This window comes from Fistularia commersonii, chromosome 1 (genome assembly GCF_037954325.1).
Source record: "Fistularia commersonii isolate RoL2024-O1a breed Wild chromosome 1, RoL_Fcom_v1.0, whole genome shotgun sequence".
Lineage (NCBI taxonomy): Eukaryota > Metazoa > Chordata > Actinopteri > Syngnathiformes > Fistulariidae > Fistularia > Fistularia commersonii.
In genome coordinates this window covers 8,622,983-8,647,101 of record NC_141284.1, presented here as the reverse complement: position 1 = coordinate 8,647,101, position 24,119 = coordinate 8,622,983, and the positions used below count along the sequence as shown (strand labels likewise).

The 24,119-nt window shown below is 45.7% G+C and overlaps 1 protein-coding gene and 1 long non-coding RNA gene across 4 annotated transcripts; both read left to right on the top strand.

Moving 5' to 3' along the window:
* Positions 1-1,289: 1,289 nt before the first annotated feature.
* On the top strand, positions 1,290-17,442 carry LOC147237291 (uncharacterized). Of its 3 annotated transcripts, XR_015106147.1 has the most exons (5): positions 1,290-1,334; positions 1,869-1,961; positions 2,751-2,876; positions 14,797-15,072; positions 15,156-17,442. It is a non-coding gene; the product is annotated as an uncharacterized LOC147237291 (long non-coding RNA). The 3 variants fall into 3 exon arrangements; XR_015106146.1 differs by lacking the exons at positions 1,290-1,334; positions 1,869-1,961 and having other exon boundaries at positions 2,333-2,876; positions 14,883-15,072; XR_015106145.1 differs by lacking the exons at positions 1,290-1,334; positions 1,869-1,961 and having other exon boundaries at positions 2,333-2,876.
* A 96-nt stretch (positions 17,443-17,538) lies between these two features.
* LOC147237290 (uncharacterized) lies at positions 17,539-20,936 on the top strand. Its single transcript, XM_086167638.1, is given in 5 exon segments — positions 17,539-17,560; positions 17,847-17,927; positions 17,930-20,703; positions 20,705-20,790; positions 20,792-20,936. Coding segments are annotated over 5 exon segments (3,108 nt in total).
* The last annotated feature ends 3,183 nt before the right edge of the window (positions 20,937-24,119 follow it).

Sequence of the window (24,119 nt, the reverse complement as noted above, 5' to 3'; positions counted from 1 at the left end):
CTTGTCTACCTAAATAAAGCGCTTCAACCCTGATTTCAGCCTTGAAGGTGTGGTTCCCTGCCCGAGTCCGCCCTCGTGACAGATGAAGCTTTAAGCCAAGTAGATCTTTTTGGTACTTTGCTTTTGATCCTGTCGATTTGGTTTCTTAGAAGTATGCAATGACTATGCAAAGGGTTAGGAGTCTTCTTCTTTTGGCTTTTCCCCTCAAGAGTTGCCAATGCGAATAAAACTTCTCCATCGAACCCTATTTTCTGTATCCTCCTCTCTCACACCAATTACCTTCATATCCTCTCTCACTAAGTCCATAAATCTTCTCTTTGGTGTTCGTTGAGACCTCCTGCCTGGCAGCTCCAAGTCCAGCATCCGTCTACCGATATATTCACGATCCTTCGTCTGTACATGACCGAACTATCGCAGTCTGGCTTCTCTCCAACATCTAACATGTGCTGATCCCTTGAGACTCATTCCTGATCCTATCCATCCTAGTCACTCCCAAAGACAACCTTAGCATCTTCATCTCTGTGACCTCTAGCTGTGCCTCCTGTCTTTTTGTGATTGTAACTGTCTCTAGGCCATACAGCATCGTTGGTCTCACCACTGTCTTGTACACCTTTCCTTTCATTCTGGTCGATGGTCTTCTATCGCATAGTAACCAAGACACTTTTCTCCATCCATTCCAACCTGCTTGAACCTGTCTCTTCACCTCTTCTCCAAACACTGTGTTGCTCTGAACTGTTGATCCTTAATTCTCTGAAATCCTGCAACTTCTTGATCTCCACTTCCTGTAGCCTCACTGTTCCACCTGAGTTTCTCTCATTCACAAACATATCTTCTGTCTTGCTGCAACTAACTTTCATTCCTCTCCTTTCCAGACCATATCTCCACCTCTATAAATTTTCCTCAACCTGTTCCCTTCTGTCATGACAGATCATGTCATGTCATCTGCAAACATCATGGTCCATGGAGATTCCTGTCTAACCTCATGTGTCAGCCTGTCCATCACTACTGCAAACAAGAAGGGGCTCAGAGATGATCCATTATGGCACATGTGTAAAACTCAAGGCCCGCGGGGCCAGATGTGGCCTGCCATCTCATTTTATGTGGCCCGCGAGAGCTTCAAAGTTTGGAGTGTCAAAAAATTAATACCAAAATACATTAAGAGCGTGGTTTGACCAAAAACTACATTTCCCACAATGCCTTTTAACTACGGTAGCCGCGTCAGTGTTTCCACATCCATGCCAACGAGCGGAATTGAGATATAAATAATGATCCCAGCATGTCAAGAAAGAGAAAAGATGATGCACTCGGAAGACTGTTTCAAGAAAGATGAGAAGGTGAATACTTGTTTGTGCTTCAAAGAGAAAGACCGGTACGTCTTTTGTGTTATGAGGCGGTGTCGGTTGTCAAAGAGTACAATCTGCGTCGACATTTTGACACCAAACACGGAGCTATGTACGCTAAAGCTGGTCTTCAAGAAAAGCAGCATATTGCCCAAGAATTAAAAGGCAAACTGCGGTCGCAGCAGAGTTTGTTCACAAAATCCACAGCCAAAAACAAGGCTGCTGTGGAAGCTTGCTTCATTGTAGCTGTAGAAATCGCTCACGCATCCAAGTCTTTTTCAGAGAGCGTTTTTGAAGCAGTGCATGCTGAAGGTCTGTGACCAGGTGTGTCCTGACCAGTTACAGACCTTTAAAAATGTCAGTTTATCAAGAAACATCATCGTGGACCGAGAGAAGGAACTAGCAGTAAATCTTACAACACAGATGGTCAAGGAGACATGCAGCTACACAGCTTTGTCATTAGCTGTTGATGAAAGCACAGATAACACGGACACAGCGCGGTTATCAATTTTTGTTATTGCCGTAAAGTCGGACCTCTCTATCATTGAGGAGCTGTTGGATGTGGCTGCAATGCATGAGACCACGACGGGACAGGAAATTTTTGATGCGGTGGAGAAGTCCGTAAGTAAAAATGCATTGCAGTGGGAAAACTTGGTGGGATTAACTACAGATGGTGCACCGGCAATGTGTGAAGGAAAAATGGGCTTGGTTGGACTAATGAAGGGACAAATGCAGAAAATGAACTGTCACACGCCTCTGATAACGTATTGTTGCATTATCCATCAAGAAGCTTTGTGTGAGAAGGTGCTGGGGATGGAGGACACTGTGACCACAGTCATGAAAACAGTGAACTTCATTCAGGCGCGTGGCCTGAATCATCGTGAGTTCCAGCAGTTTTTGCTGGAGATGAGCTCCCTGAGCTCAAAAAAATTTAGCAAATGTTCGACACGATCACGGCTTTCCAGTGTAAATTGGACTTATGGATGTGGCAAGTGAAACAGGACCATCTTGTCCACTTTCCTGTTTGTCAGAGCATGTCAGCCTAATTTCCCAAACTTTTTCATGTGCTCAGTCGGCTACCAATCTGAGCTGGTTAAAGACTGAGTTTGATTTCCGCTTCTCTGACTTCAGAGCACAGCAGTCTGGCTTTGACATCTTTGCCAATCCTTTCACCACCAATGTCTGTACTGCACCCCAACACCTTCGGATGGAGCTAATTGAGCTTCAAAGTGACAGTAGCCTGAGAGCAAAGTTCCAGGATGCTGCAATCCAAGTATTTTACCGTCTGCAGCCCCCTGGTTTGATGCCACGGCTTTGACTTCATGCTGCCCCTATTCTGTCCATGTTTGGGAGCACCTATCTGTGCAAACAGTTTTTTTCCATAATGAATCTGGACAAAAACACACACAGATCTCACCTCACGGTTGACAACCTCCATGCTGTTCTACACATTGCCTCAACCCAAGACCTACAGCCAGACATTGACACACTGGCAACGGGAAAACGGTGTCAGACATCTGGTCAGAAAACACACAGGTAAGCAATTTTTTTTTTTTAAATGTAATTAAAATATAATAAAATGTAATTCAACCAAGCAGGAGAACAGTTAAACTGTGTGCAATTTAATGATTGTGCTTGCATTTTGTTTCGTGTTTATCATTTTCAGAACAGGATCAATCGATAGTAGTTAGAGAATCCACTTCGTGTGTTCAAGGACAGGCAGCATCTCCTCATCAAAGACTTTACGGAAAACTTGACCAATACAGTTATGAATTGAGTCAACCATTACTTTGGTATTTTTAGTTGATTACGTATTATTTATGTGTAGCTGCTGTTGTAAGGCTTGGGGAGACTTGGGCCAGTGCCGCCCTGAAGCTGCATTGTATACCAAATTGAATGAGTCTCCATAATGGGCTACACAGGTGTAACCACAGGAGCTGCATAATTCAAATCATTTGGTCATCAAATGGCATAAAAATGATTTGGAAACTGAGAAAAAAAAAAAGATAATGGAAAGGCAGACATAAAAGTGGTGAAGAAATAGGATCTATTATGCCTGTTTATAGAAGCGAAAACTCGGCAGTAGCAACATGTAATGGCCTTTGTTTAACTGCTGATGCCAAATTTGGACTGATAGAAATGTGCACGACCATAACCAAGTAACTAACTCAAATGTTTAATTCTGTTTCTTTTAGCAAAATCAGCAGTACTTGGGCTGGTTCAAGACTAAAAACAATGCTAAAATGTTTGTTGATTTATATATTACTTTATATTAAAAGGATGTTGCCATCTTAAACCTCTTCATCTGTAGAATGCTTTCCAATTATCCTCAAGAGTACTCAAACATAAATAAACTCAACACACACACACACACAGACACACACAAACATGCAGGTACACACATTCACTCACAAACAAGCATGTATCTCTAATTATTCAAGCCGTTTTGTCAAGGGAGAAAACCTCACAAAAGGCTGGATGTGACAGAGACTGTACAGCAAGAAGCATATGCTTTGTTTTGTCATAGCAGCACAGTTAAAAAAACATAACCTTCTCAGAGTGGAGTGACTACATTAACAAACATTCATTCAAATCCGGGTCTGCACAATGTGCAAGTGTGTGTGAAAACACACACACACACACACACACACACACACACACACACACACACACACACACACACACACACACACACACACACACTACATTTATCAGTGGTGCATTATTCATCCGCAGCAGTGTTGCTATTCCTCAAGGTATTTACAGCCAAGAATATATTAGCAGTGAGGAATATAGTATGGAAAAATGAATATTCTCTTGCATTAAGATGCACAACACAGCCTCTACTGGAAGAAAACCAAGCCGTACTGGTCCTATGAAATACAGCAATACAGACTATCAGAATTATTTCCATCAAACATAATTCTGTCTAATCTTATACAATCGCATCAATTCTCTGTAGCACTGAGAGGAGACATTTATGTGAAAATATCGTATTTCACAACTAATTGGAAGGGAAATCAAATTCAGCAATTTGGAAATAGGAAAGTAAAAGCTTCAAATAACTTCCTATTATCAGGATTATTATCATATTATCATTCAATAATGCAATGCAGCCTCAGGGCGGCAAATGCAACCACAGGGTGGCACTTGCCGGGGTCCCCCTGAGCCGGTCCCAAAACCGGATTAATGCAGAGGGCTGCGTCGCTAAAGGCATCCGCCGTAAAACTTTTGCCTAACCCAAACATGTGAATCAACCATAATAACCAGATCATGTCAGATCTGTCAGGGCCGGTCAGGGCTGTTAACAATGCCTGCCTCTGGAACTGATGACCTACAGGGAACCAATGGAAACTGGGCTACTGTACGTCAAATAATGAGAGGAGAAAGGCGTGTTTGGAAGCGGAGAGAGAAAAGAGGAAATGTAAGAGTCTGGGACTGAGAGTAGGGACTTTGAATATTGGGAATATGAGAGGAAAAGGTGGAGAGTTGGTTGACATGATGCAGAGAAGGAAAGTGGATATAGTGTTTATCCAGGAGACCAGGTGGAAAGGTAGAAAGGCTAGAAGCTTAGGAGCAGGCTTTAAGTTGTACTAGCATGGCACTGACAAGAAGAGAAATGGATTAGGAGTTATCTTGGAGGAGTTTTTTAGGAACTATTTGTAGGTGAAAAGAATGTCAGATAGACTTATGAGTCTGAAACTGGAAACTGATGGTGTGATGCACAGTGTTATTAGTGGCTATGCCCCGCAGGTGGGATGTGAGTTTGAGGAGAAGTTCTGGAATGACTTAAATGAAGTAATGCAGAGAGATGAGAGAGTAGTAATTGAATAAAAGAAGTGATGGGCAGATTTGGTATACAGGATAGGAATGCAGAGGGACAGATGGTAGTAGATTTTACAAAAAGGTTGGAAATTGCTGTAGTCTACACCTTTTTCCAGAAAAAACAGGAACATAGGGTAGCTTATAAGAGCGGAGGTAGGAGCACACAAGTAGACTACATCTTGTATAGACGAGGTAACCTGACAGAGATCACCTGACAGTGACTGCAAAGTAGTTGTAGGTGAGAGTGTGGCCAGACAGCATAGGATGGTGGTTTGTAGGATGACTGGTGACAAGAAAGATGAAGAGGAAAAAGGCAGAGCAGAGGACAAAGTGGTGGAAGTTGAAAAAGGAGAAGTGTTGTATGGTTTTCAGGTAGGAGTTGGGACAGGGTCTGGGTGGTCAGAGTGAGCTTTCAGATGATTGGACAACTACAGCTAGTATTATCAGGGAGGCGGGAAGAAGAGTACTTGGTGTGTCTTCTGGAAGGAAAGTAGATAAGGAGACTTGGTGGTGGAATGAGGAAGTGCTGGAGTGCATACAGAGAAAGTGGTTAGCAAAGAAGTGGGACACTGCGAGGACCGAAGAGAACAGACAGGAGTGCATGGAGGTACAATGAAAGGTAAATATAGAGGTAGACCACAAAGTAGCAGAGATGAGTAAAAGTGTAGTGAGGAAGGCATTGAAGAGGATTAAGAGTGTAAAGGCAGTTGGTCCTGATGATATACCTGTGGAGGTGTGGAAGTGTCTAGGAGAGACTGCGGTAGAGTTTCTGATTCAACAGGATCTTAGAGAGTGAGAAGATGCCTGGAGAATGGAGACGAAGTGTGATGGTGCCTATTTTTAAGATTAGGGGGATGTGCAGAATTATGGCAACTATAGAGGGACAAAGTTGATGAGCCATACAATGAAGTTATGGGAAAGAGTAGTGCAAACCAGACTGAGAGCAGAAGTCAACATTTGTGAACAGCAGTATGGCTTCATGGCTAGGAAGAGTACTACAGATGCAGTATTTGCTTTGAGAATGCTAATAGAGAAGTATAGGGAAAGCAAGAAAGAGATGCATTGTGTTTTCTAGACCTAGAAAAAGCATATGACAGGGTGCCAAAAGAGGAGCTCTGGAATTGTATGAGGAAGTCTGGAGGGGCAGTGAAGTATGTTAGATTGATGCAGGACATGTGAGCTAGCTGTGAGACAGTGGTGCGTTGTGCTGTAGGGGTAACAGAAAAGTTCAAGGTGGAGGTGGGACGCCATCAGGGATCAACTCTGAGCCCCTTCTTGTTTGCAATGTTGGTGGGCAGGCTGACAGATGACGTTAGACAGGAATCTCCATGGACCATGATGTTTGCAGATGAGAGTGTGATCTGTAGTGTGAGCAGAAAACAGGTAGAGGAAAATCTAAAGACGTGGGGGTATGATCTCTTCACCTGATACCTGACCTAAAAAAAACCAACTAAAACTGACTAATGCCGACTTCTGTCAGGAGAGAATAGGGTTAGATGGAGAAGGTCTATACGCTGTGGTGACCCTTGAAGGGAAAACCCAGAAGAAGAAGAAGAAGAAACTTAATATTCAAGTCCTGAAAAACATGGGCAACGTTCATCTAGTCATAGAACTAGATGTTGTGTATGGGTTGGCGGTTTGGTAAAAATTAAAGGGTGCTTTTGTGGCAGGAGGAGGAAAACAATTTTTGACGAAGGTTCAAACTTCAAACTATTTCACAGAACAACTTGTACTGGGAACGTATAGTGTGCTCCCGGCTCACAGTCCTATAGGGGGAGAGGTGCTGTCCCTCGTGCTTGCTACATTCTTTTGTAAACATTAAAAGAAATAATAGCTTCCTAAAAGACTGCTTGGACACTAGCAATCATGTGAGAGCAGTGGTGGGATCCGGCTCTAAGGCTCTGGGTGCAGCATGCTACCAGCCCTTTGGTGCCAGATCGTTGGTTGTTTCTCAGTAGTTCATTATCCCCTGCCTTCTTTGTCTTGCGCTTCTTTAGCAGCTTCTAGTTCCTGGTGGTCGATGCCTCTCCTTGCATGCCCCTGTTTCCTGCGATCCCTGAGGCCTCTCCTTGCTATTTCCTGTGACCGCTTAGACTTCTCCTTGCCGTTTCCTGAGACCCCTGTGACATTCCCCAGGAGACAGCTCTGCCCCAGCACAGTAGCCCATTCATCTTCCTTGTCAATAAACCCCTTAAAATGCCCTACCCCCTGAGTGTTGCATTTGGGTCAGGCACATCTTCCTTAAATATTACAGAACAATCTGGCCATTCTGATCCAGCGGATGCTCTCCAGAACTGAACTGAGTTCCCTTGTGCACTCTTACAATGCTGTTAGGTCCTTCAGCCTACAAGAAGGGAACACTAACTAGCGCTTGGTAGGCTCAGCTACTCCTGAGTGAAGGAAAGTCTGCAGCGAACACTATCCAACCAGTGCCTTTACTGCTGATCCTCTTGTCATTTTGTTACCTCCTGTCCCGTTAGGCCAAGGAGAGCGGGTTTGGCAGAAGACGCAGGAAGGCTGGTAGGCCTTCTTGGAACGGAGACCTCTCCTTGACTCTTGCTCCCTGCTACTCTTTTTAACAGCGACACACTTGGTTTCACTGCATTCATTGACTCTGGTTTTGAGCAGAATCTGATCAATCACTCTCTGGTCCAGCAGTCTTACATTGAAACCATACCCCTGTCCACACCACTGAATATTTCTGCCCCAACAGTAGAGCCTTACCTCACAACACCCACAAAACAACACCCTCACAGTTGATAACTTCCAGAAAACACCATGAACAAATATCCTTCTACGTCTTTCCCACGTCACACTCACCCATCGTCCTTGGCTTCAACTTGCTCCAGCACCACAACCTGCACCTTAACTAGTCTGAACTCAGAGTCGAATCATGATCTAACTGCCTATCCCGTTGCCTGTCCCACTAAGCCTGAAAAAGCTGACCTGGTTGACTTGTCCCTTGTCCCCGAAGAATATAATGCGTTCAGCTGAGTCTTTAGTAAAGATAAGGCTCTTTCTTCCTCCTCACTGCCCCTACAATTGTGCAATAAATCTTCTCCCTGGGGCATGGCTACCTTCCAGTCGGCTCTATAATATTTTTCGTCCAGAAAGGTCGGCCCTCGAGAAGTGCTGGCCGTGCTGCAGTGCACCTCCGAGCAATGCCGCTGCTCTTGTGACCCGAGGCGATTCCTGCTCCCCTCTACTCCTCTTGGCAAAGAGTCTGGGTCTCTTCTCATGACATTCCCTTGAAATCCACCTCCCGGAAATTGGCCCCAAGATTCATCGGCCAATTTGAAGTAGTCTGTAATCAGCCCCTCCCCTCCCAGTTCACCCAACATTCATGAGTCCCAGGTCAAGCCTGTCCATGTGAGTGCCTTGTGGCGACAACCCTGCTCCAGCACAGCTCCCCATTCACCTTCCTCATCAATAAATCCCTTAAGATGCCCTAACTCCTAAGTGTGTTTGCGTCAGGCACACCATCCTTAAACATGAGAGGCAGCCGGTGCCCGAGGTTAGGTGGCAGAGCTGCCGTCTTAGATCTGAATGATATTGGTTCAATCCCCCAGCTCCTCCCATCCTGCCCAAGTGTTAGTTGATCAAGACACTAAACCCCTAACTTACTGTTGCCCCATAGCTGCTAAGTGCATATCCATGCACTGGATACATTTTTTGCAAAGGGTTAATGAGGCATAGAAAAAAAATCTCAAGGAAGCACATGAAAAGGGGGAATAATAGATACTACTAGTTGCTTAAAATTTGAGAAAACATGGGAATCACATGGCTTACGTCTGAAAAGAACAGGTTATGAGTTGGGTCAATAGGGGTGCTATAACATGTTATAACCATGAGCAAGGCTAGCTGGATCTTACTAGATCTAAGGTCTGACAAGGATGTGTGTGTGTGTGTGTGTGTGTGTGTGTGTGTCTGTGTGTGTTTGTGTGTGTGTGTGTGTGTGTGTGTGTGTGTGTGTGTGTGTGTGTGTGTGTGTGTGTGTGTGTGTGTGTGTGTTCAACTTTCCCTACTGTGGGATGATAAAAGGAATATTCTATTCTATTGTTTCTTTTTTATTTCGAGAAGGGTCTCTAGATCGGGCACATTGTGTTCCTTTGATAATAGAGGTATGTGAAATACATGTCATAGCCACTGTCCCCTCTAAGCCACGCGTTAAGGTGAGGTGTTCCTTTCATTTCTGGCACCAACTCTGGATATAAAATCCAAAAATAAAATATTATTGCATCCTTACAGATAATTTTTCAATTTTACCCTCATGAATCCTATAATGTGAGACGTGAATGAAAAGCTTAGTTGAGAGAAAAAAAATCCTCCTGTTTGTGAATGATGAATGTGTCTTATCCTTGAAAAAGGGACAATTGGCAAGAATGCACTGAGCGATGAGACTCATTGTTTTCCACATAGACACCTACCCCTGCCAATTCTCCTTTTGTGCAATCTCCAACTAAGCCACCATACCATAATACACAGATTGAATAGAAAATGTGGTAGTTTCTCTTGGCATTGCAACAGCTTAAATGTATCTATTATTCTGATGAAATCCTTGATGAATGAGAGTACCTGACCTGGTTTGTGATCATTACAATACATAATTCCAGTGCAGTGCAGATGCTTCTGGAGACTTTGCCTGTTGAGGGGAGGGTTGGACTCTAAATGCCCCTTCCCTAAAGCTTACTTTCATATGATTCATTGGGCTGCTGTTTGCACATATGACATAGATAAAAATATAATATAGTGTCCTAAATATCACACTGTATGTGTTTTAAACCAGGTCATAATTTTTTGCAACTCTGTGTTTGTGAACAAGATTGCACATGACAACCTCAGTGGGTAGTTTTGTGTGCTTTTTTCACATCTTAGCCTGTCCCTACTGCATCTAGTATACCCGGAGGGAAATTTAAAACTTCAGTCAGTCTACGAATACTACCTCATATCCATTTTTCTTCGATCATGAAAGTTTTCCATAACTTTTAGTTAGAGGAGCAGCGGCTCTCTTTAAGATGCTCAGGAGACAATTGAAATCAGGATGGCATGCTATTTAAGCTGTAGCAGCAGGGATTATAAGATGCACTCCTATCAATACATCCACTCTCTTTCTCACATGGTCAAACCGATGCTCCCTTAAGAAAGACATTTGCGTTTGGCAAATATGCCACCTTTTGCTTAACAAATACTGGTCCAGTAATCATAGCCTGGGCAGTGCTATTTGCTTAGCATTCAACTTTCCAACCCAAACACAGCACAGAGCTGATGTGGAAGAGAAAGTGGTGGATGGAATTTGCTTTTACATTTACAAAGGCTGTGTACAAATGTGAGAGCAATGAAGAAATCACCCAGCCCTCACTTGGAGACCAAATTAATTATCTGCAAGTTGTGAAGAGTATCCTATCTTATCCTGGTCAGTGTTTACTTCCCTTGACCTTATCCCATTACATCTGTCTCCATCCATCTTTATTCTCTGCATTCCCTTATCTCACACCAACTAACTTCATGTCTGCTTTCACTAAGTCCATAAATCCTTTTCAGCCTGCCTACAGGCCTCCTGCCTTACAGTCCCAACCGTGGCATCCTTCAACCAACATAGTCACTATCCCTTCTCTGTTGGAGCCCAAATAACATAAATCTGGCCACTCAGATTTCTATCTTCAAAGCCCTTTATAGACATGAGATTGTTGGAATATGACCCTGATTTGTACAACGAGGGGAGCTCTCTTGAGTGGTGTAAAGAAAACAGATTACAATTTATAATATTTTTGCTGGAGCCATATTCTTTTAGATCCCTGATCAGATGGGCAAAGAAATCATGTCGGGAAAAGGTAAGACAGACCCTATCCATCATACCCATCCTTGTTACTCCCAAAGAGAATCTCAATATCTTCATCACACATTACGGCTGACACTTTCCTCCACCTGTTCAAACCTGATTGACCATGTTACTTCACCGCTTTTCAACACTTTTATTGCACTGGACTGTTGACTTTTGTCGAGGTATCTAATATCCACCACCTTCTTTACCTGTATTCTTGGTAAGCTTACCGTTCCATTTAGTACCCCTTCATTCGCACACATATATTGGTGTTAAGGTTGGACCTATGGCCAGTGATGGGACGAGCGACACTGGTGCATCAGCACTGTGCTGAGAGCTCAAGAGTGAAACACCGTATCTGTGAGTGTATTGCTTTAAGAAAGAATCATGGGAGTGATACAGGAACTGTGTTGTTTGGATGTGCCACGCAAAAGTATGTTTTTCAGGAAACAAACTGTATCAACATGTCGTGGGTTTGTTGGATGGATTTTGCATAATTACGGATCGTTCTAAGAAGTTTTCCCCAGTGTGGAATAATTTTGATCTTGTGACGCCAAACAAGGTAAATCTTTTTCTCCTTTGAGCATTGTTTACTGTAGTATACTAATTTTTACGGTGGCACATTGCCCTCACTTTATCAGTTTATCAAGTGAATGACCTGTGATACATATGATAGTCAGTTTAAGAGCCTTACAGTTGCTTTATTCATTTTATCTTGTAATTACGAGGTCGTGATCTCGAAATCATGAGATAGGGTGTCTATTTTTTTAACAAGTGAATCCAATGCTCCACCTTAATTTTTACTCTTTTCTGGTAAGAGGTTTGAATTGTTTTCAGATAAATTAACTTCTTATTTTATTGTAGGTGAAGTGTCGGCTCTGAAAGAGTATTTTCTAAGGCTTGGGAACTGGTGTCTAAGAGGAGAAATTGCCCTGGAGCAAAGACACTCCAAAAACTTTTGTTCCTCAATAAAAATTCATAAACTAATCACTTTTTTGTCTTTTATTTCATATGATTTAACAGTTAAGTTAACAAAAATGTGTATGTAAGTTAAAAATTGTAACTCTAGTTTTCAACTCAAATTTGCTATATTTTACATAGTAACTCAGTTCAGCATTTACACAAAGAAGGAATTTCTTTACCTGCAATGATTTTATAACTACTGCAGGGGTCACTATTGGGTGACCAACAGAGTATCAACACAGTGCTGAAACAGTTTGTGTAGTGTGTCAATACACTCCTTGAGGTATCATCGTCCCATCACCAGGTAGAACACAGATAAGACAGAGAAATTGGGACTGGAAAAACAGGCAAGGGGGAGCTGGGGTTAGGAAAATCCGACATGAGAATCGGAGAATGCACAAGGCTGGTTCCAGGAGGTCCGGCAGGGGGTCACTAGAAAGTGTTGCATAGCAAAGCACAAGTTGGTAAACAGTGTGATTGTGGATGTGGTACTTATAAAGGAGAGTTGATTGCCTGTGATGAGCGGCAGCTGTCAGCTGAGCAGATTGAACCATGACGATTTCAATACAAAATACATTGGAAAATAGGTTGAATAAAATTATTCGTCTGGAATCAGGATATAAATGGAATTGATAAAACAGAATTAAAAAAATAGAAGATTCGGGCTTGCGGTCATCATTGCTTGACTCAGGGAAGGGGACAGCCCTGCCTTGCAGAGTCCTGGAGGATAATATACCACTTTTTATTTGGCAACTCCCCTCTCTAATTGGGCATGGGATGCAAGCTCAGGACTGATCACCTGGAGCTGTCCACCTTTGTCAGTGGTGTATAGTGTCAGGCATACTCAAGAACACTACTAAAGATGCACTCCCAAATTCAGGCTTGTTTCTCCACTGGTCTCATGTATGTGCTGTCAAGGTAAAGATTGAAACATCTTGTCCTGTGTTTAGGGAATGACAATGAAATGCTTAATAATTCTGATTGAACTGATGCAGTGTCAGGACAGCACAATCCAGTGTTTTCATGAGTAAAGGTTTGCACCAGGAAGTGTATCTGGCATAAAACTTGTGCCAAAACCTAATATGTGAATCAAATCTTCAAGTCTTATGCAGGATCATTTGTTGCCTGGGTTAACGACGGTCATTATTAATCATGCAGGGTTAAAGGCTGAGCTCCCCAAATTTCACAAATCCATAAAGTTTCCAACAAGGGACAATAATATACTGCATCAGATATACTGTAACATTCCAGGTGCATACAAAGCTGCAGCAGTTCCCCACCTTGGAATGTCAGATCAAATCTCAATAGAACTGATCCCTACCTATAAACCTGTCATTAGCAGGCCCAAATCCATCATTGGAGCAATCCAGGTCTGGACTGAGGAAGCCACATTGACCCTACAAGACTGCTTTGAGCCTATGTACTGGGGGGTATTCAAAGGGGGCACCGATCGTGAAGTATACATGTCAGCTGTCTCGCCCTATGTTCATTTCTGCACCAGTGCTGTCCTACCCACAAAGACAACCACTGTCTATCTAAATGTTAGACAGTTCTTCCCATTGACAATGGAAATGCTTCTGGACTTGCTCAGCTTGATTGTTATGTAAGCCAGTTTGATGTTATCTTGGAGCTTTCCTGGTAGCAGTACTGTACAAACCTTGGTTGTGGTAAGCGTTGTGAGGTCACCCATCTAGGCTCTTTGGAAGGGGTCTTTGTAGACGCGTGATCTTGTTTCCCTCCTTCTGTGCCTCTTGTGGAGGTTTTCAGTTCTCCTCAGTGTTACAAGCCAATTCTGAATTTCTTCCTGAAGCAGGTTTATTCCCTCCTCCTCTGTGGCCTTCCTCCATTGTTTCTTCAACTGCCTCCTCTCCTTGACTAGGCGGTCTATTTCTGTCTGCCTTCTGGACTTGGGAGGAATTGATAGATTTGATTATTTGCATTTGACCACACCGAACCGTTCCGCTCCATAGGCATAGATCAGGCTGCCCATTCCCTCCAACTCTTCATGATGGTGCTTTTGGTCCCCTCTAGAATGTTGCGGAGATCTGCATTGATCTCCTTCCACAATGACTTGTCACGGGACTTTGGCCACTTGACTAATCGCCTTCGCCCCAGGAGCTTCTTCTCTGCTGATGGACGTGCTGTGTTGGTTTCAGGTTCCTCTCTTGTGCCTAGCTCTTCCTCTTTTGGGACAGGGGTATTGATATCCCTACAAAATGTGGTGTGTGTCCTGCTGCTGGACTTCAGACAGGACTACAGGGAGTAAAACAGAGAAACAGAGATACAGTATATTGATTGGAAGGATGTGCAGCAAGTTCGTGTGATGAAAGATAGAGAGAGAGAAATGAATTGAAAGGTGCCAGGTGAGTAATTTGAAGATGTAAAGAGTACTTGAAGAGCTGACAAATGAGGAAAATAAAAGCGAGGGAATATTGGAATAAATTACTTGTGGACTAGGAAGTAGCAGAGCTTAGTAAAGGTGAAGTGAGGAGGATATTGAAGAGGATGAAGAATGGAAAGGCAGTTGATCCTGATGATACCTTTGGAGGTATGAAAATGTTTAGGAGAGGCAGCAGTAAAGTTCCTGGTTATGTTATTCAACAGGATTTTAGAGAGTGAGAAGATGCCTGACGAATGGAGAGAAAGTGTGATGGTGGCTATTTTTAAAACTGAGATGAGCAGAATTGCAGTAACTATAGAGTAATAAAGTTGATGAACAATACAGTGAATTTATAGGAAAGGATGGTGGAAAATAGACCGAGAACAGAAGGTGCATATTGTTTTATTTGTAAACTCTATTTTTTTGTGAAAAGGAAGACACGCTGGTGTGCTTGTGTGGCTCCGCAGATGCATTTTCATCAACTGCAAGCAATTTTATTGTCCCCCGTGAGTTTGCCTCGTTCATCCTGGTCAGTGTTTACATCCCACCGCAGGCCAACATGCAGGAGGCACAATGCATGCTGAGCGACCAGATACTGAGTGTGGAGCAGATGAACCCAGACCCTAGTTATTGTCCTCGGTGATTTTAACAAGGAGAACCTCACCCGTGAACTCCCAAAATACAGACAGTTTATCAAATGCCCAACAAGGGAGGAGAGCATTCTAGATCACTGCTACATTACAGTAAGTAATGCTTATCATGCAATCCCCCGAGTTGCATTGAGACTTACTAACTTCACCATGGTCTACCTTATTCTTGCATACAGGAAGAAACTAAACCTCTGCAAACCTGTTGTGAGGAAATCAAAGAAGTGTACCAGTGAAGCTGTGCAGGACCTCAGGAGTGTTTGGACTGCACCAACAGGGGTGTTTTCAGGTCTGCCACCAATGATCTGGACAAGTACGCAGAGGCTGTGACATCATACATCAGCTTCTGGGAGGACAGCTATATGCCAACATATGTGTTATAGAGTTAATCCAACATAGAGGTATAATAAGAACAAACCCTGGTTCTCTGCGAAACTCAAATGGTTAAAGTCAAAAAAGGAAGCAGCATTTCGGAGTGGGGACAGAGTCCTGTTCAGACAGGGTAGTAAGGAGGTGTAGGAAGCTAAACGACTACTCAGAGAATCTCCAGTAAAAAAATTTTGGTTTAGACGAATCAACAATTTTAAACCAAAATCCCCCACTCCATGAACAATGCCCGCCTGGCCAATGACAAGAATGAGTTCTATTGTTGCTTTGAAAGACAGTCCTGACTCCATCCCCCCATGGTCCCTCTCCAGCACCAGCCCAACAGCCCCCCCCTTGTCCATCACAGTCAAAGTTGGTGCTGCAGCACATCCCCTCCCCTCCACAACCCCAGCAACACCTTTTTCATTTATGGAGAGATGTGAAAAGTATTTCCATGAGAGAGAACCCACACAAAGCAGCTGGGCCCTACTCTATGCCCTAATCCACCCTGAAGCACTGTGCTGACCAGCTGTCTCCGGTGCTTACTGATATATTTAATACCCCACAGGAGACATGCCCTGTACCAGCTTACTTCAAGGCTTCGACCATTTTTCCCACGCCCAAAAAACCAAGGACCACAGATATCAGTGACTACAGACCTGCTGCCCTGACCTCTGTGGTGATGAAGTAGTTTGAGCGCCTTGTGTTGTCCCACCTCAAATTCATCATAGACCCCTCCTGCACCCTCTGCAATTCTTCTACAGAACTAACAGGTCTGTAGATGACGCAGTAATCCTGGCCCGCCACTACATCCTACAGCACCTGGACACAGCAGGTACCTACGCTACGATCCCATTTGTAGATTTCGGCTCTGCTTTTAACACAGTTATCCCAGCTCTTTTACAGGACAAGCTCTCCCAGCCAAATGTGCCAGACTCCACCTGCAGGTGGATCACAGACTTCCTGTCAGCCAGAAGGCAACGAGTGAAGCTAGGAAAACATGTCTGACTCCAACACCATCAGAACCGGATCCCCCCAAGGATGTATTATTTTCCCTCTGGTCTTCTCCATCTACATCAACAGCTGCACCTCCAGTCACCAGTCTGCGAAGCTCCTGAAGTTCACAGATGACTCCACCCTCATTGCACTCATCAGCTGATGGAGCTGAGATGCAGTGGCGGGATGAGGGAGAGGCACGAAATCCCTAAGGAGCTGCGGAGGAAATACCGGGGCTGCAGAGCGGGGAGGAGACGGTGGCTGAGGAAGGGGAGATACAGACCGTATCTCCCCTCCATTGTGATGGGAAACGTGAGATAGCTGGGCAGCAAGTTGGAGGAGTTAACAGCACTCACACGGAACGACGATGTGTTTCATGAGGCCTCGGTGTTGTGCTTCACAGAGACTTGGCTAAACAGCGACATACTGGACTCTGTGGTGAGTTTACCCGGCTTTCAGTTGGTGCGAGGGGACCGGAGTTGTGCCGGCAGCGGCAAGAAGAAAGGAGGAGGTGTCGCTGTGTTTGTAAACAAGTGGTGCAACCCCGGACACATCACGGTGAAGGAGCAGTGTGTGCAGCCCGGACATCGAACTGTTAGCAGTGAGTCTCCGGCCGTACTATCTGCCCAGGGCAGACCACAACCTGGTCCATTTAAAGCCTCGCTATGTTCCTGAAGTCCAGCGGTAACCTGTGATCACCAGAACTGTCCGAAGGTGGTCTCAGGAGGCAGAGCTGACTTCAGGGATGCTTTGAGATGACTGACTGGGATGTGCTTTGCAAAGATCAGGGAGAGGACATCGAAAAACTTTCTGCCTGCATTACGGACTATGTGAACTTCTGCACGGACAACATCATCCCCACCAAAACGGTGCGTTGTGACCCTTCTCACCCAGGACATGAACTTTTCCAACCACTCGCATCTGGCGGGAGGTTGTAGTCCATCAGGACCAAAACTATCCACCACAAAAGTTTCTTCCCATTGGCAGCCTGCCTGATAAATAATGCCCCGGACTGACAGTCTGTTGTCTGTTTAGCACCGTCAACTAAAGCAAATTCCTTGTAGTTCAAAATTACTTGGTGAATAAAGCAGTTCTAATTCTGAACAGCTGTGCAGTATGGTTTATAGATAGCAGCATTGAAGAAAAGAGGTAAGAGAGCAGCATGTAGCAGAGATGAAGATGCCGAGATTCTTTGGGAATATGGGAGGATTGGATCAGGAATGTGTCCATCAGAGGAATTCAATTTAATTTAATAATTTATTTTCCTACTTTTTACTGCAACAGACTCATCAGATCTTCACAAACCCATCATATTGAATAATCAGTGAATAGGAAAAGAAGAGAAGTTGTTTGGATGGATGAGAAACTTATTCTCATTCTTTTTTTTCCCCACTAATTAAAAAAAATCACATATACAAATATCCATCAATACATCCATTGTCTACTGCTTATCCTACTCAGGGTCGCAGGGAATGCCGGAGCCTATTCCAGCCGCCATCATGTGTTAGGCAGGGTAAACTCAGGTGTTTCATCTGGTGAGACGCAGGAGGGGCCTTGCCCGGAGTCACCCCACAGTGCTCGGAACCTCCAAGCGTTGCCCTTGCGCGGAGGCGGATCAAGTGGCCAGCAGCTACCATGACTTCACTCTGGAAGCAGTTCGACGATGACGTGGACCAAATCCTGGAGACTGCGTCAAAAGGAGAGGCAGAGCGAAAGCTGCATGCCATGACAGCAATCATTGTCGACATAGCGGTGGAACGGTTTGGCGAAGAGCAGAAGAAAAGCTCAGGAGCATCCTACGCAAGGAACCACAGAGCAGAACAGATCCACCTCATCAGAAGGGAGATGAGAGCGCTGAAGTGCCAGTATAAGGAGGCAGGAGAGGAGGAGCGATCGGGCCTAACCCAATTGATGGCCATCCACCGGAAGAGGATAAGGGTCCTACGCCGAGCAGAGTGGCATCGGAGGCGGCGACGTGAGAGGGCTCGTAAACGAACGGCCTTTATCGAGAACCCCTTCAAGTTCACAAAAGACCTGCAAGGCCAGAAGCGCAGTGGAAAACTTACCTCTTCAAGGGAAGACATCGATCGAGACCTCTCACAGATGTTCGGCGACCCCAGAAGAGAAATGGAGCTGGGAGACTGCAACATCCTCATTGATCCCCCTGAGCCAGAGGTGCAGTTTGACATGTCGGAGCTGAGGCTAATGGAAATCAAGGAGGTTGTCCATAAAGCCAGAGCATGCTCTGCTCCAGGACCAAGCGGCACTTCGTACAAAGTGTACAAGAACTGTCCCAAACTGCTTATGCGTCTGTGGAAAATCCTGAGAGTCTTCTGGAGAAAGGGGAAGATACCAGAGCAATGGCGATGGGCCGAAGGAGTATGGATGCCGAAGGAAGAAGGCTCCACCCGCCTTGATCAGTTCCGCATCATCTCCCTCCTTTGCGTGGAATCGAAGATCTTTTTCAGCACTATCGCCAAGAGATTGGGCTCATACCTGGCTAGAAACACCTACATCGACACATCAGTACAGAAAGGTGGCGTGTCAGGAATGCCAGGCTGTGTGGAGCACACAGGGGTGGTGACACAGCTAATCCGGGAGGCTAGAGAGCTGAGGGGCAATTTGTCAGTGTTATGGCTCGACCTGGCCAATGCATTCGGCTCCATACCCCATAGGTTGGTCCAGCTCACTCTGGCGAAGCATCATGTGCCGAGCAGATGTAGAGACCTCATCGCTGACTACTACAACAACTTCAGCTTGAGGGTTTCTTCAGGAGCAATTTCATCCAGCTGGCACAAGGTGGAGATTGGCATCATCACAGGGTGTACTATCTCTGTGACGCTATTTGCCCTGGCCATGAATATGCTCACCAAGTCTGCTGAGCCAGAGTGCAGAGGACCCCTGATGAGCTCTGGACAACGACAGCCACCCATTAGGGCATTTATGGATGACCTAACAGTTACCAAAGAATCAGTTCCGGGATGTCGGTGGATTCTGAAGGGGCTGGAGAAGATGATGGTGTGGGCCCGGATGAGCTTCAAACCTGCCAAATCTAGGTCGATGGTGCTCAGGAAAGGGAAGGTAGAAGACAAGTTCCGCTTCAACATAGCAGGCGCAGCTATCCCCACGATCTCAGAGAGGCCAGTCAAGAGCCTGGGCAAGATGTTCGACAGCTCTCTCAAAGATGCAGCATCCATAAAGACAGCTTGCGCTGAGTTGGATGTCTGGTTGAAGTCTGTGGACAAGTCCGGTCTGCCTGGAAAATTCAAGGCTTGGGTCTACCAGCACGGCATCGTCCCCAGGATCCTGTGGCCGCTCCTCATCTATGCCGTCCCACTCTCCACAGTAGAAACCCTGGAGAGGAAAGTCAGTAGCCACCTCCGGAGATGGCTGGGGTTACCAAAGAGCCTGAGCAGCATTGCTCTCTATGGGCGCAACAACAAGCTGCAGCTGCCTTTCAAGTCCTTGGAGGAGGAGTTCAAGGTAGCCAAAGCCAGAGAGGTGGTGCTGTACAGGGATTCCAGCGATCCGAAGGTGGCTAATGCTGGAGTCCAGGTAAGGACAGGCAGGAAGTGGAAGGCAGAAGAGGCTGTAGAAACAGCTGAAGCTAGGCTGCGCCATAGGACTCTGGTGGGAGTTTTCACACGGGGCCGAGCTGGCCTAGGATCCTTCCCAACCTCCCAAATGAACACCAGGGGGAAGGAGAGGAGGCGCCTGGTCCAAGAGGAGGTGAGAGCAGCTGTGGAGGAATCAAGATCGTGCAAGGCGGTGGGCATGAGACAGCAGGGTGCCTGGACAAGATGGGAAAATGCGCTTGAGAGGAAAGTTACCTGGACGGAGATCTGGAAAGCTGAGCCCCATCGCATCAAATTTCTTGTCCAGGCAGTGTATGATGTGCTACCCAGTCCATCGAACCTGCATACTTGGGGCTTAGCGGAGTCGCCAGCCTACCCATTGTGTTCTAAGAGAGGCACCTTAGAACACGTCCTAAGCTGCTGCACCACGGCATTAGGAGAAGGGCGCTACCGTTGGAGGCATGACCAAGTCCTGAAGACCATCGCTGAGGCACTCAGCACAGGGTTGGTTTGGGCAAAGCAGTTCCGCCCTGCCAAGAACTCCATTGGCTTTGTCAGAGCTGGGGAGCAGGCAGCCACAGCTCGAAGAACACCAGCAGGCTTCCTGACATCTGCAAGAGACTGGCAGCTGATAGTGGACCTTGGAAAACAGCTTAAGTTCCCTAGCCATATTGCAAGCACCACCCTCCGTCCTGACATTGTCCTTGTATCAGAAGCCACCGAGCAAGTGATAATGTTGGAGTTGACCGTCCCGTGGGAAGACCGCCTGGAAGAGGCTTTTGAGAGGAAGCTCTCCCAAGTACACGGGACTGGTCAGGGGGTGCCAGCGATGGAGGGCAAAATGCCTTCCAGTGGAAGTGGGCTGCAGGGGATTTGCACCGGTCCTTAGCCAGCACTCTGGGTTGTCTGGGCATCATCGGGCAGCATAGGAGAAGAGCCATCCGCAATACCACCGAAGCGGCAGAGAGGGTCTCAAGATGGCTGTGGCTCAAGAGAGGAGAGCCATGGAATCATGGTAGCTAGCGTGCCAACTGGACACAAGTCGGGGCCTGATCAGCCCTGGCTGGGTCACCTGGATGAGGGTGTATGATGTTGAAAGACCCGAAACACCCGATGATCCCAGGAACATCACTGAGGATGTGTCCAGGTGCATCAGTAGATGTATTTACACAGGACTGGTTGCCAGTCAATAGCAGGGCCACATTAACAGACAGCCAGTCATTCTGTTTCTCATTCTCACATCTGGGCAGGTTTTACAGTTTGTCTCATTAACAGGGTTGGGATCTGTTTGAAGGAGGGTTCGGAATTAAAATACTTGATGGACCTGGAAATTAACCCCTCGTAGTGAGACCAGACCAGTGCTGTTGGCCTAGAAGTTTGTCTCACAAGGTCTCCAAATTGACCAAAGGAGTCAGCTTAAGGCAGCTTAAGGACACCATAAATGAGCGAAAAGAAAAGCTGGAGGAATTGGGACAATTCCTAAACTAGTGGGTAGGGCACAGGAGGAGGATCAAAGTAGAGAGGAGAGGTCAATGTCTGTTTTTGTGGCTCCTGCCACGGGACCGGACTTTGTTGTCCCGGTGTGTTCAGATTATCATTCAGGGAAAAACGTCACAACGGCCAGGAACTAATCAAGCAAGAATGGTTTATTCAAAGTCAGGAAAATACACTTACGAGATATCCCGGGCCAGAATGAATGTCACCCCGCGAGGATCGTTTGGCTCCTCTAGACACCCGCTGAGACGCGTCCAGTCGAATGTGTAGATGAAGAAGTTCTGGCCCCGATCCAAAGGATCAGGCTCATTTTATACCTTTTGGCCAAAGGGTCGGAGGGAGTCCCGACAATGGCTTCCCCGACCCCCCCAGTTTTACGCTCTCTCGGAGTGCGGCCATCTGGGGTGAAACTGCGCTTCGATCAAAGCTGTTGGTCGGAGGAAGTTTATCAAAACTTCCTCCGACCCCTGGTTTACACTCTCTTGGACTGTGAGCACCTGGGTTGTGTAAAACCGTGCTTTGATCGAAGTCGCTGTTCGGAAGAAGTCCTGATAACTTCCTCCGACCCCCTGGCTCGAGTCGTTTATCCCCGGGGGGTGTCATTGGAACAGCAGGGTAGCGCATTCCTTCACCTTACATGATGGGGTCTCGCAGTTACATTTTACAGTCTTTGCAATTGATAGTGGAATAATGGTGTAAGGTTGGAGACTCTATAATTTGACGTAGGGGATTTTGCAAGTCCCTCTCTTGACGTGAGCGTCCTCACGTCACACAAGGACTACAATCAAAATAAGTAAATACAATGAATGTATGTAAACACAATCTATTATAACGGAATATTCTAACATCAACCCCTGTGGACCCCACAGGCATGGGAAATAAAAGGGGACTATTCAACGTCAGACTGGAAAGGGAGCAAGAGGCAGACTGTGACACTGACAAAGGGACTGACCTATGCTCACTGCTTGATGAATTGTTGCAGGACTGGATAGACAGCATAGGAAATGATGTTCAAGCAGTCACGCTTAACAGGGAGCTTGGCATTTCAGCCCAAGAGAGCCCCGACCTCAGAACCTGTAGTAGACGTAAGAGAGAACGTTACAATCTAAGATCCCAAACCAGGGCAATGATGATGCTATTGATACAGAAGGGCGAGGGCAAAGGGGAGATCTATCATCCCCCCAGATTCACAGATCTGAATTGTAGAGAAGTTGCCAACCCCCGAGAAAGGGTGGGGCACCCTGGATGAGTATGCTTTGTCAACTTACTGAAGAGATTAAGCTGGCACTAAGAGATTGAAGAGTAGTAACAGGGTGTCACCTGTCACCATGAGACCTGGACCAAGTGGAGCTGGCTGCCAGAGTTAACGGGCTGACCAACCAAGTGTTGTTTGCCTGACATAGGTACAGCCATGAGAAGGAAATACCCTACCCGAGGCAATCCTAGCAGGGGTACCAGAGGAGGTGAAGACGCTGATGGCTTCCAATCCCGATCTCCAAGGGTGGTTCCACAGAGAGATAGGAAGATAGGCAAAGGCAAATGTGGAGTTGTGCAGGTGCAGCTGTTGAAATTACAGTTGGAAGAGGCTAGGCTGCCCAGCTAATCTATGGGGAGAGATATGCTAACTAAATGCAGTGCCTTGGTGCTGTGAGGGCTTGAAGGATTAATGTTGACTTTCCTGGATAGGACAGAGCTGAACTGTTCTATGACTATGTTTATGTGAGGCAAGTAGATGATGATGGCAGAAGACATACGTCCAAAGGCCCTAAAGCCGTGGCTGGATGTGTATTGGGGACTAATCAAGCCACAGTTGGCTGACAGTGATGGAGTTGTGACACTGTACAAGAACTGGGAGTCCTAGATCAAACTGTTGCACCAATACTTCGTGCCCCCTGACCCTCTCCATGTCAGCCTCTATTATAATCCCAATGAAAATGGCTCAAAAAAGGTTGAAAATCACTGATTTAGCAGTTGCTGTGAACAGACCAACACACATGAATGAGCTAAACATGAAGCTACAAGGGAAAAACTGGTTTGTCCATGAAATGCGAGCAATCGCCAGAGCCTCCAATGTCAGATGAGTCTCATTTCTACCGTTTACAAATACTTTTTTTTTTTTTTATATGTATTGTATCTTGTGTTGACCCGGCTTGTCTGTCAAATTTTAAGTCAATCTGGCCCCTCCTTCGATACCCAAGACAAACCACGGGCACAGCACTGACAAATCTCCGACCCCACCATGAATGGTTTTAGTGCACAGATTTGCCCAATCCATTTTTCTGCCCACCACAGGCAAATGAACTGAAGGATGTGTTCTCGGTCAAGTTCAGGGATCATCAGCTGCAGTACACGAGGCTATCCCAGGGTTTTCTCCTGTCCCCAGGGTTGCAACTCTGATGAGGCCTAAAGCAGTGGCAGTGGTTTAGTGCAAAGGACATGATAGGACAGGATCAAGAGTCGCAGAAAGTAGTTAGGTGGCCGATCAGGCGGCCAAACAACCGGTGAGATATGTCAGCTTCATCTGTTTGCTTCACATGGGTGTGTGTGGGGTGGGAGGGTATTTGAAAAAGTATTTGAAAGTATTTGAAAAATCAGTTCGAAGGCAGAGAGAATGTTACGTATGAAGAGCTGCCACACATACTGTAGGTTGTCTGTCAAAGAATGACAGTCCATTCAGCCTGTTTCAATGATTAAACTACTGTCCAGATTGGG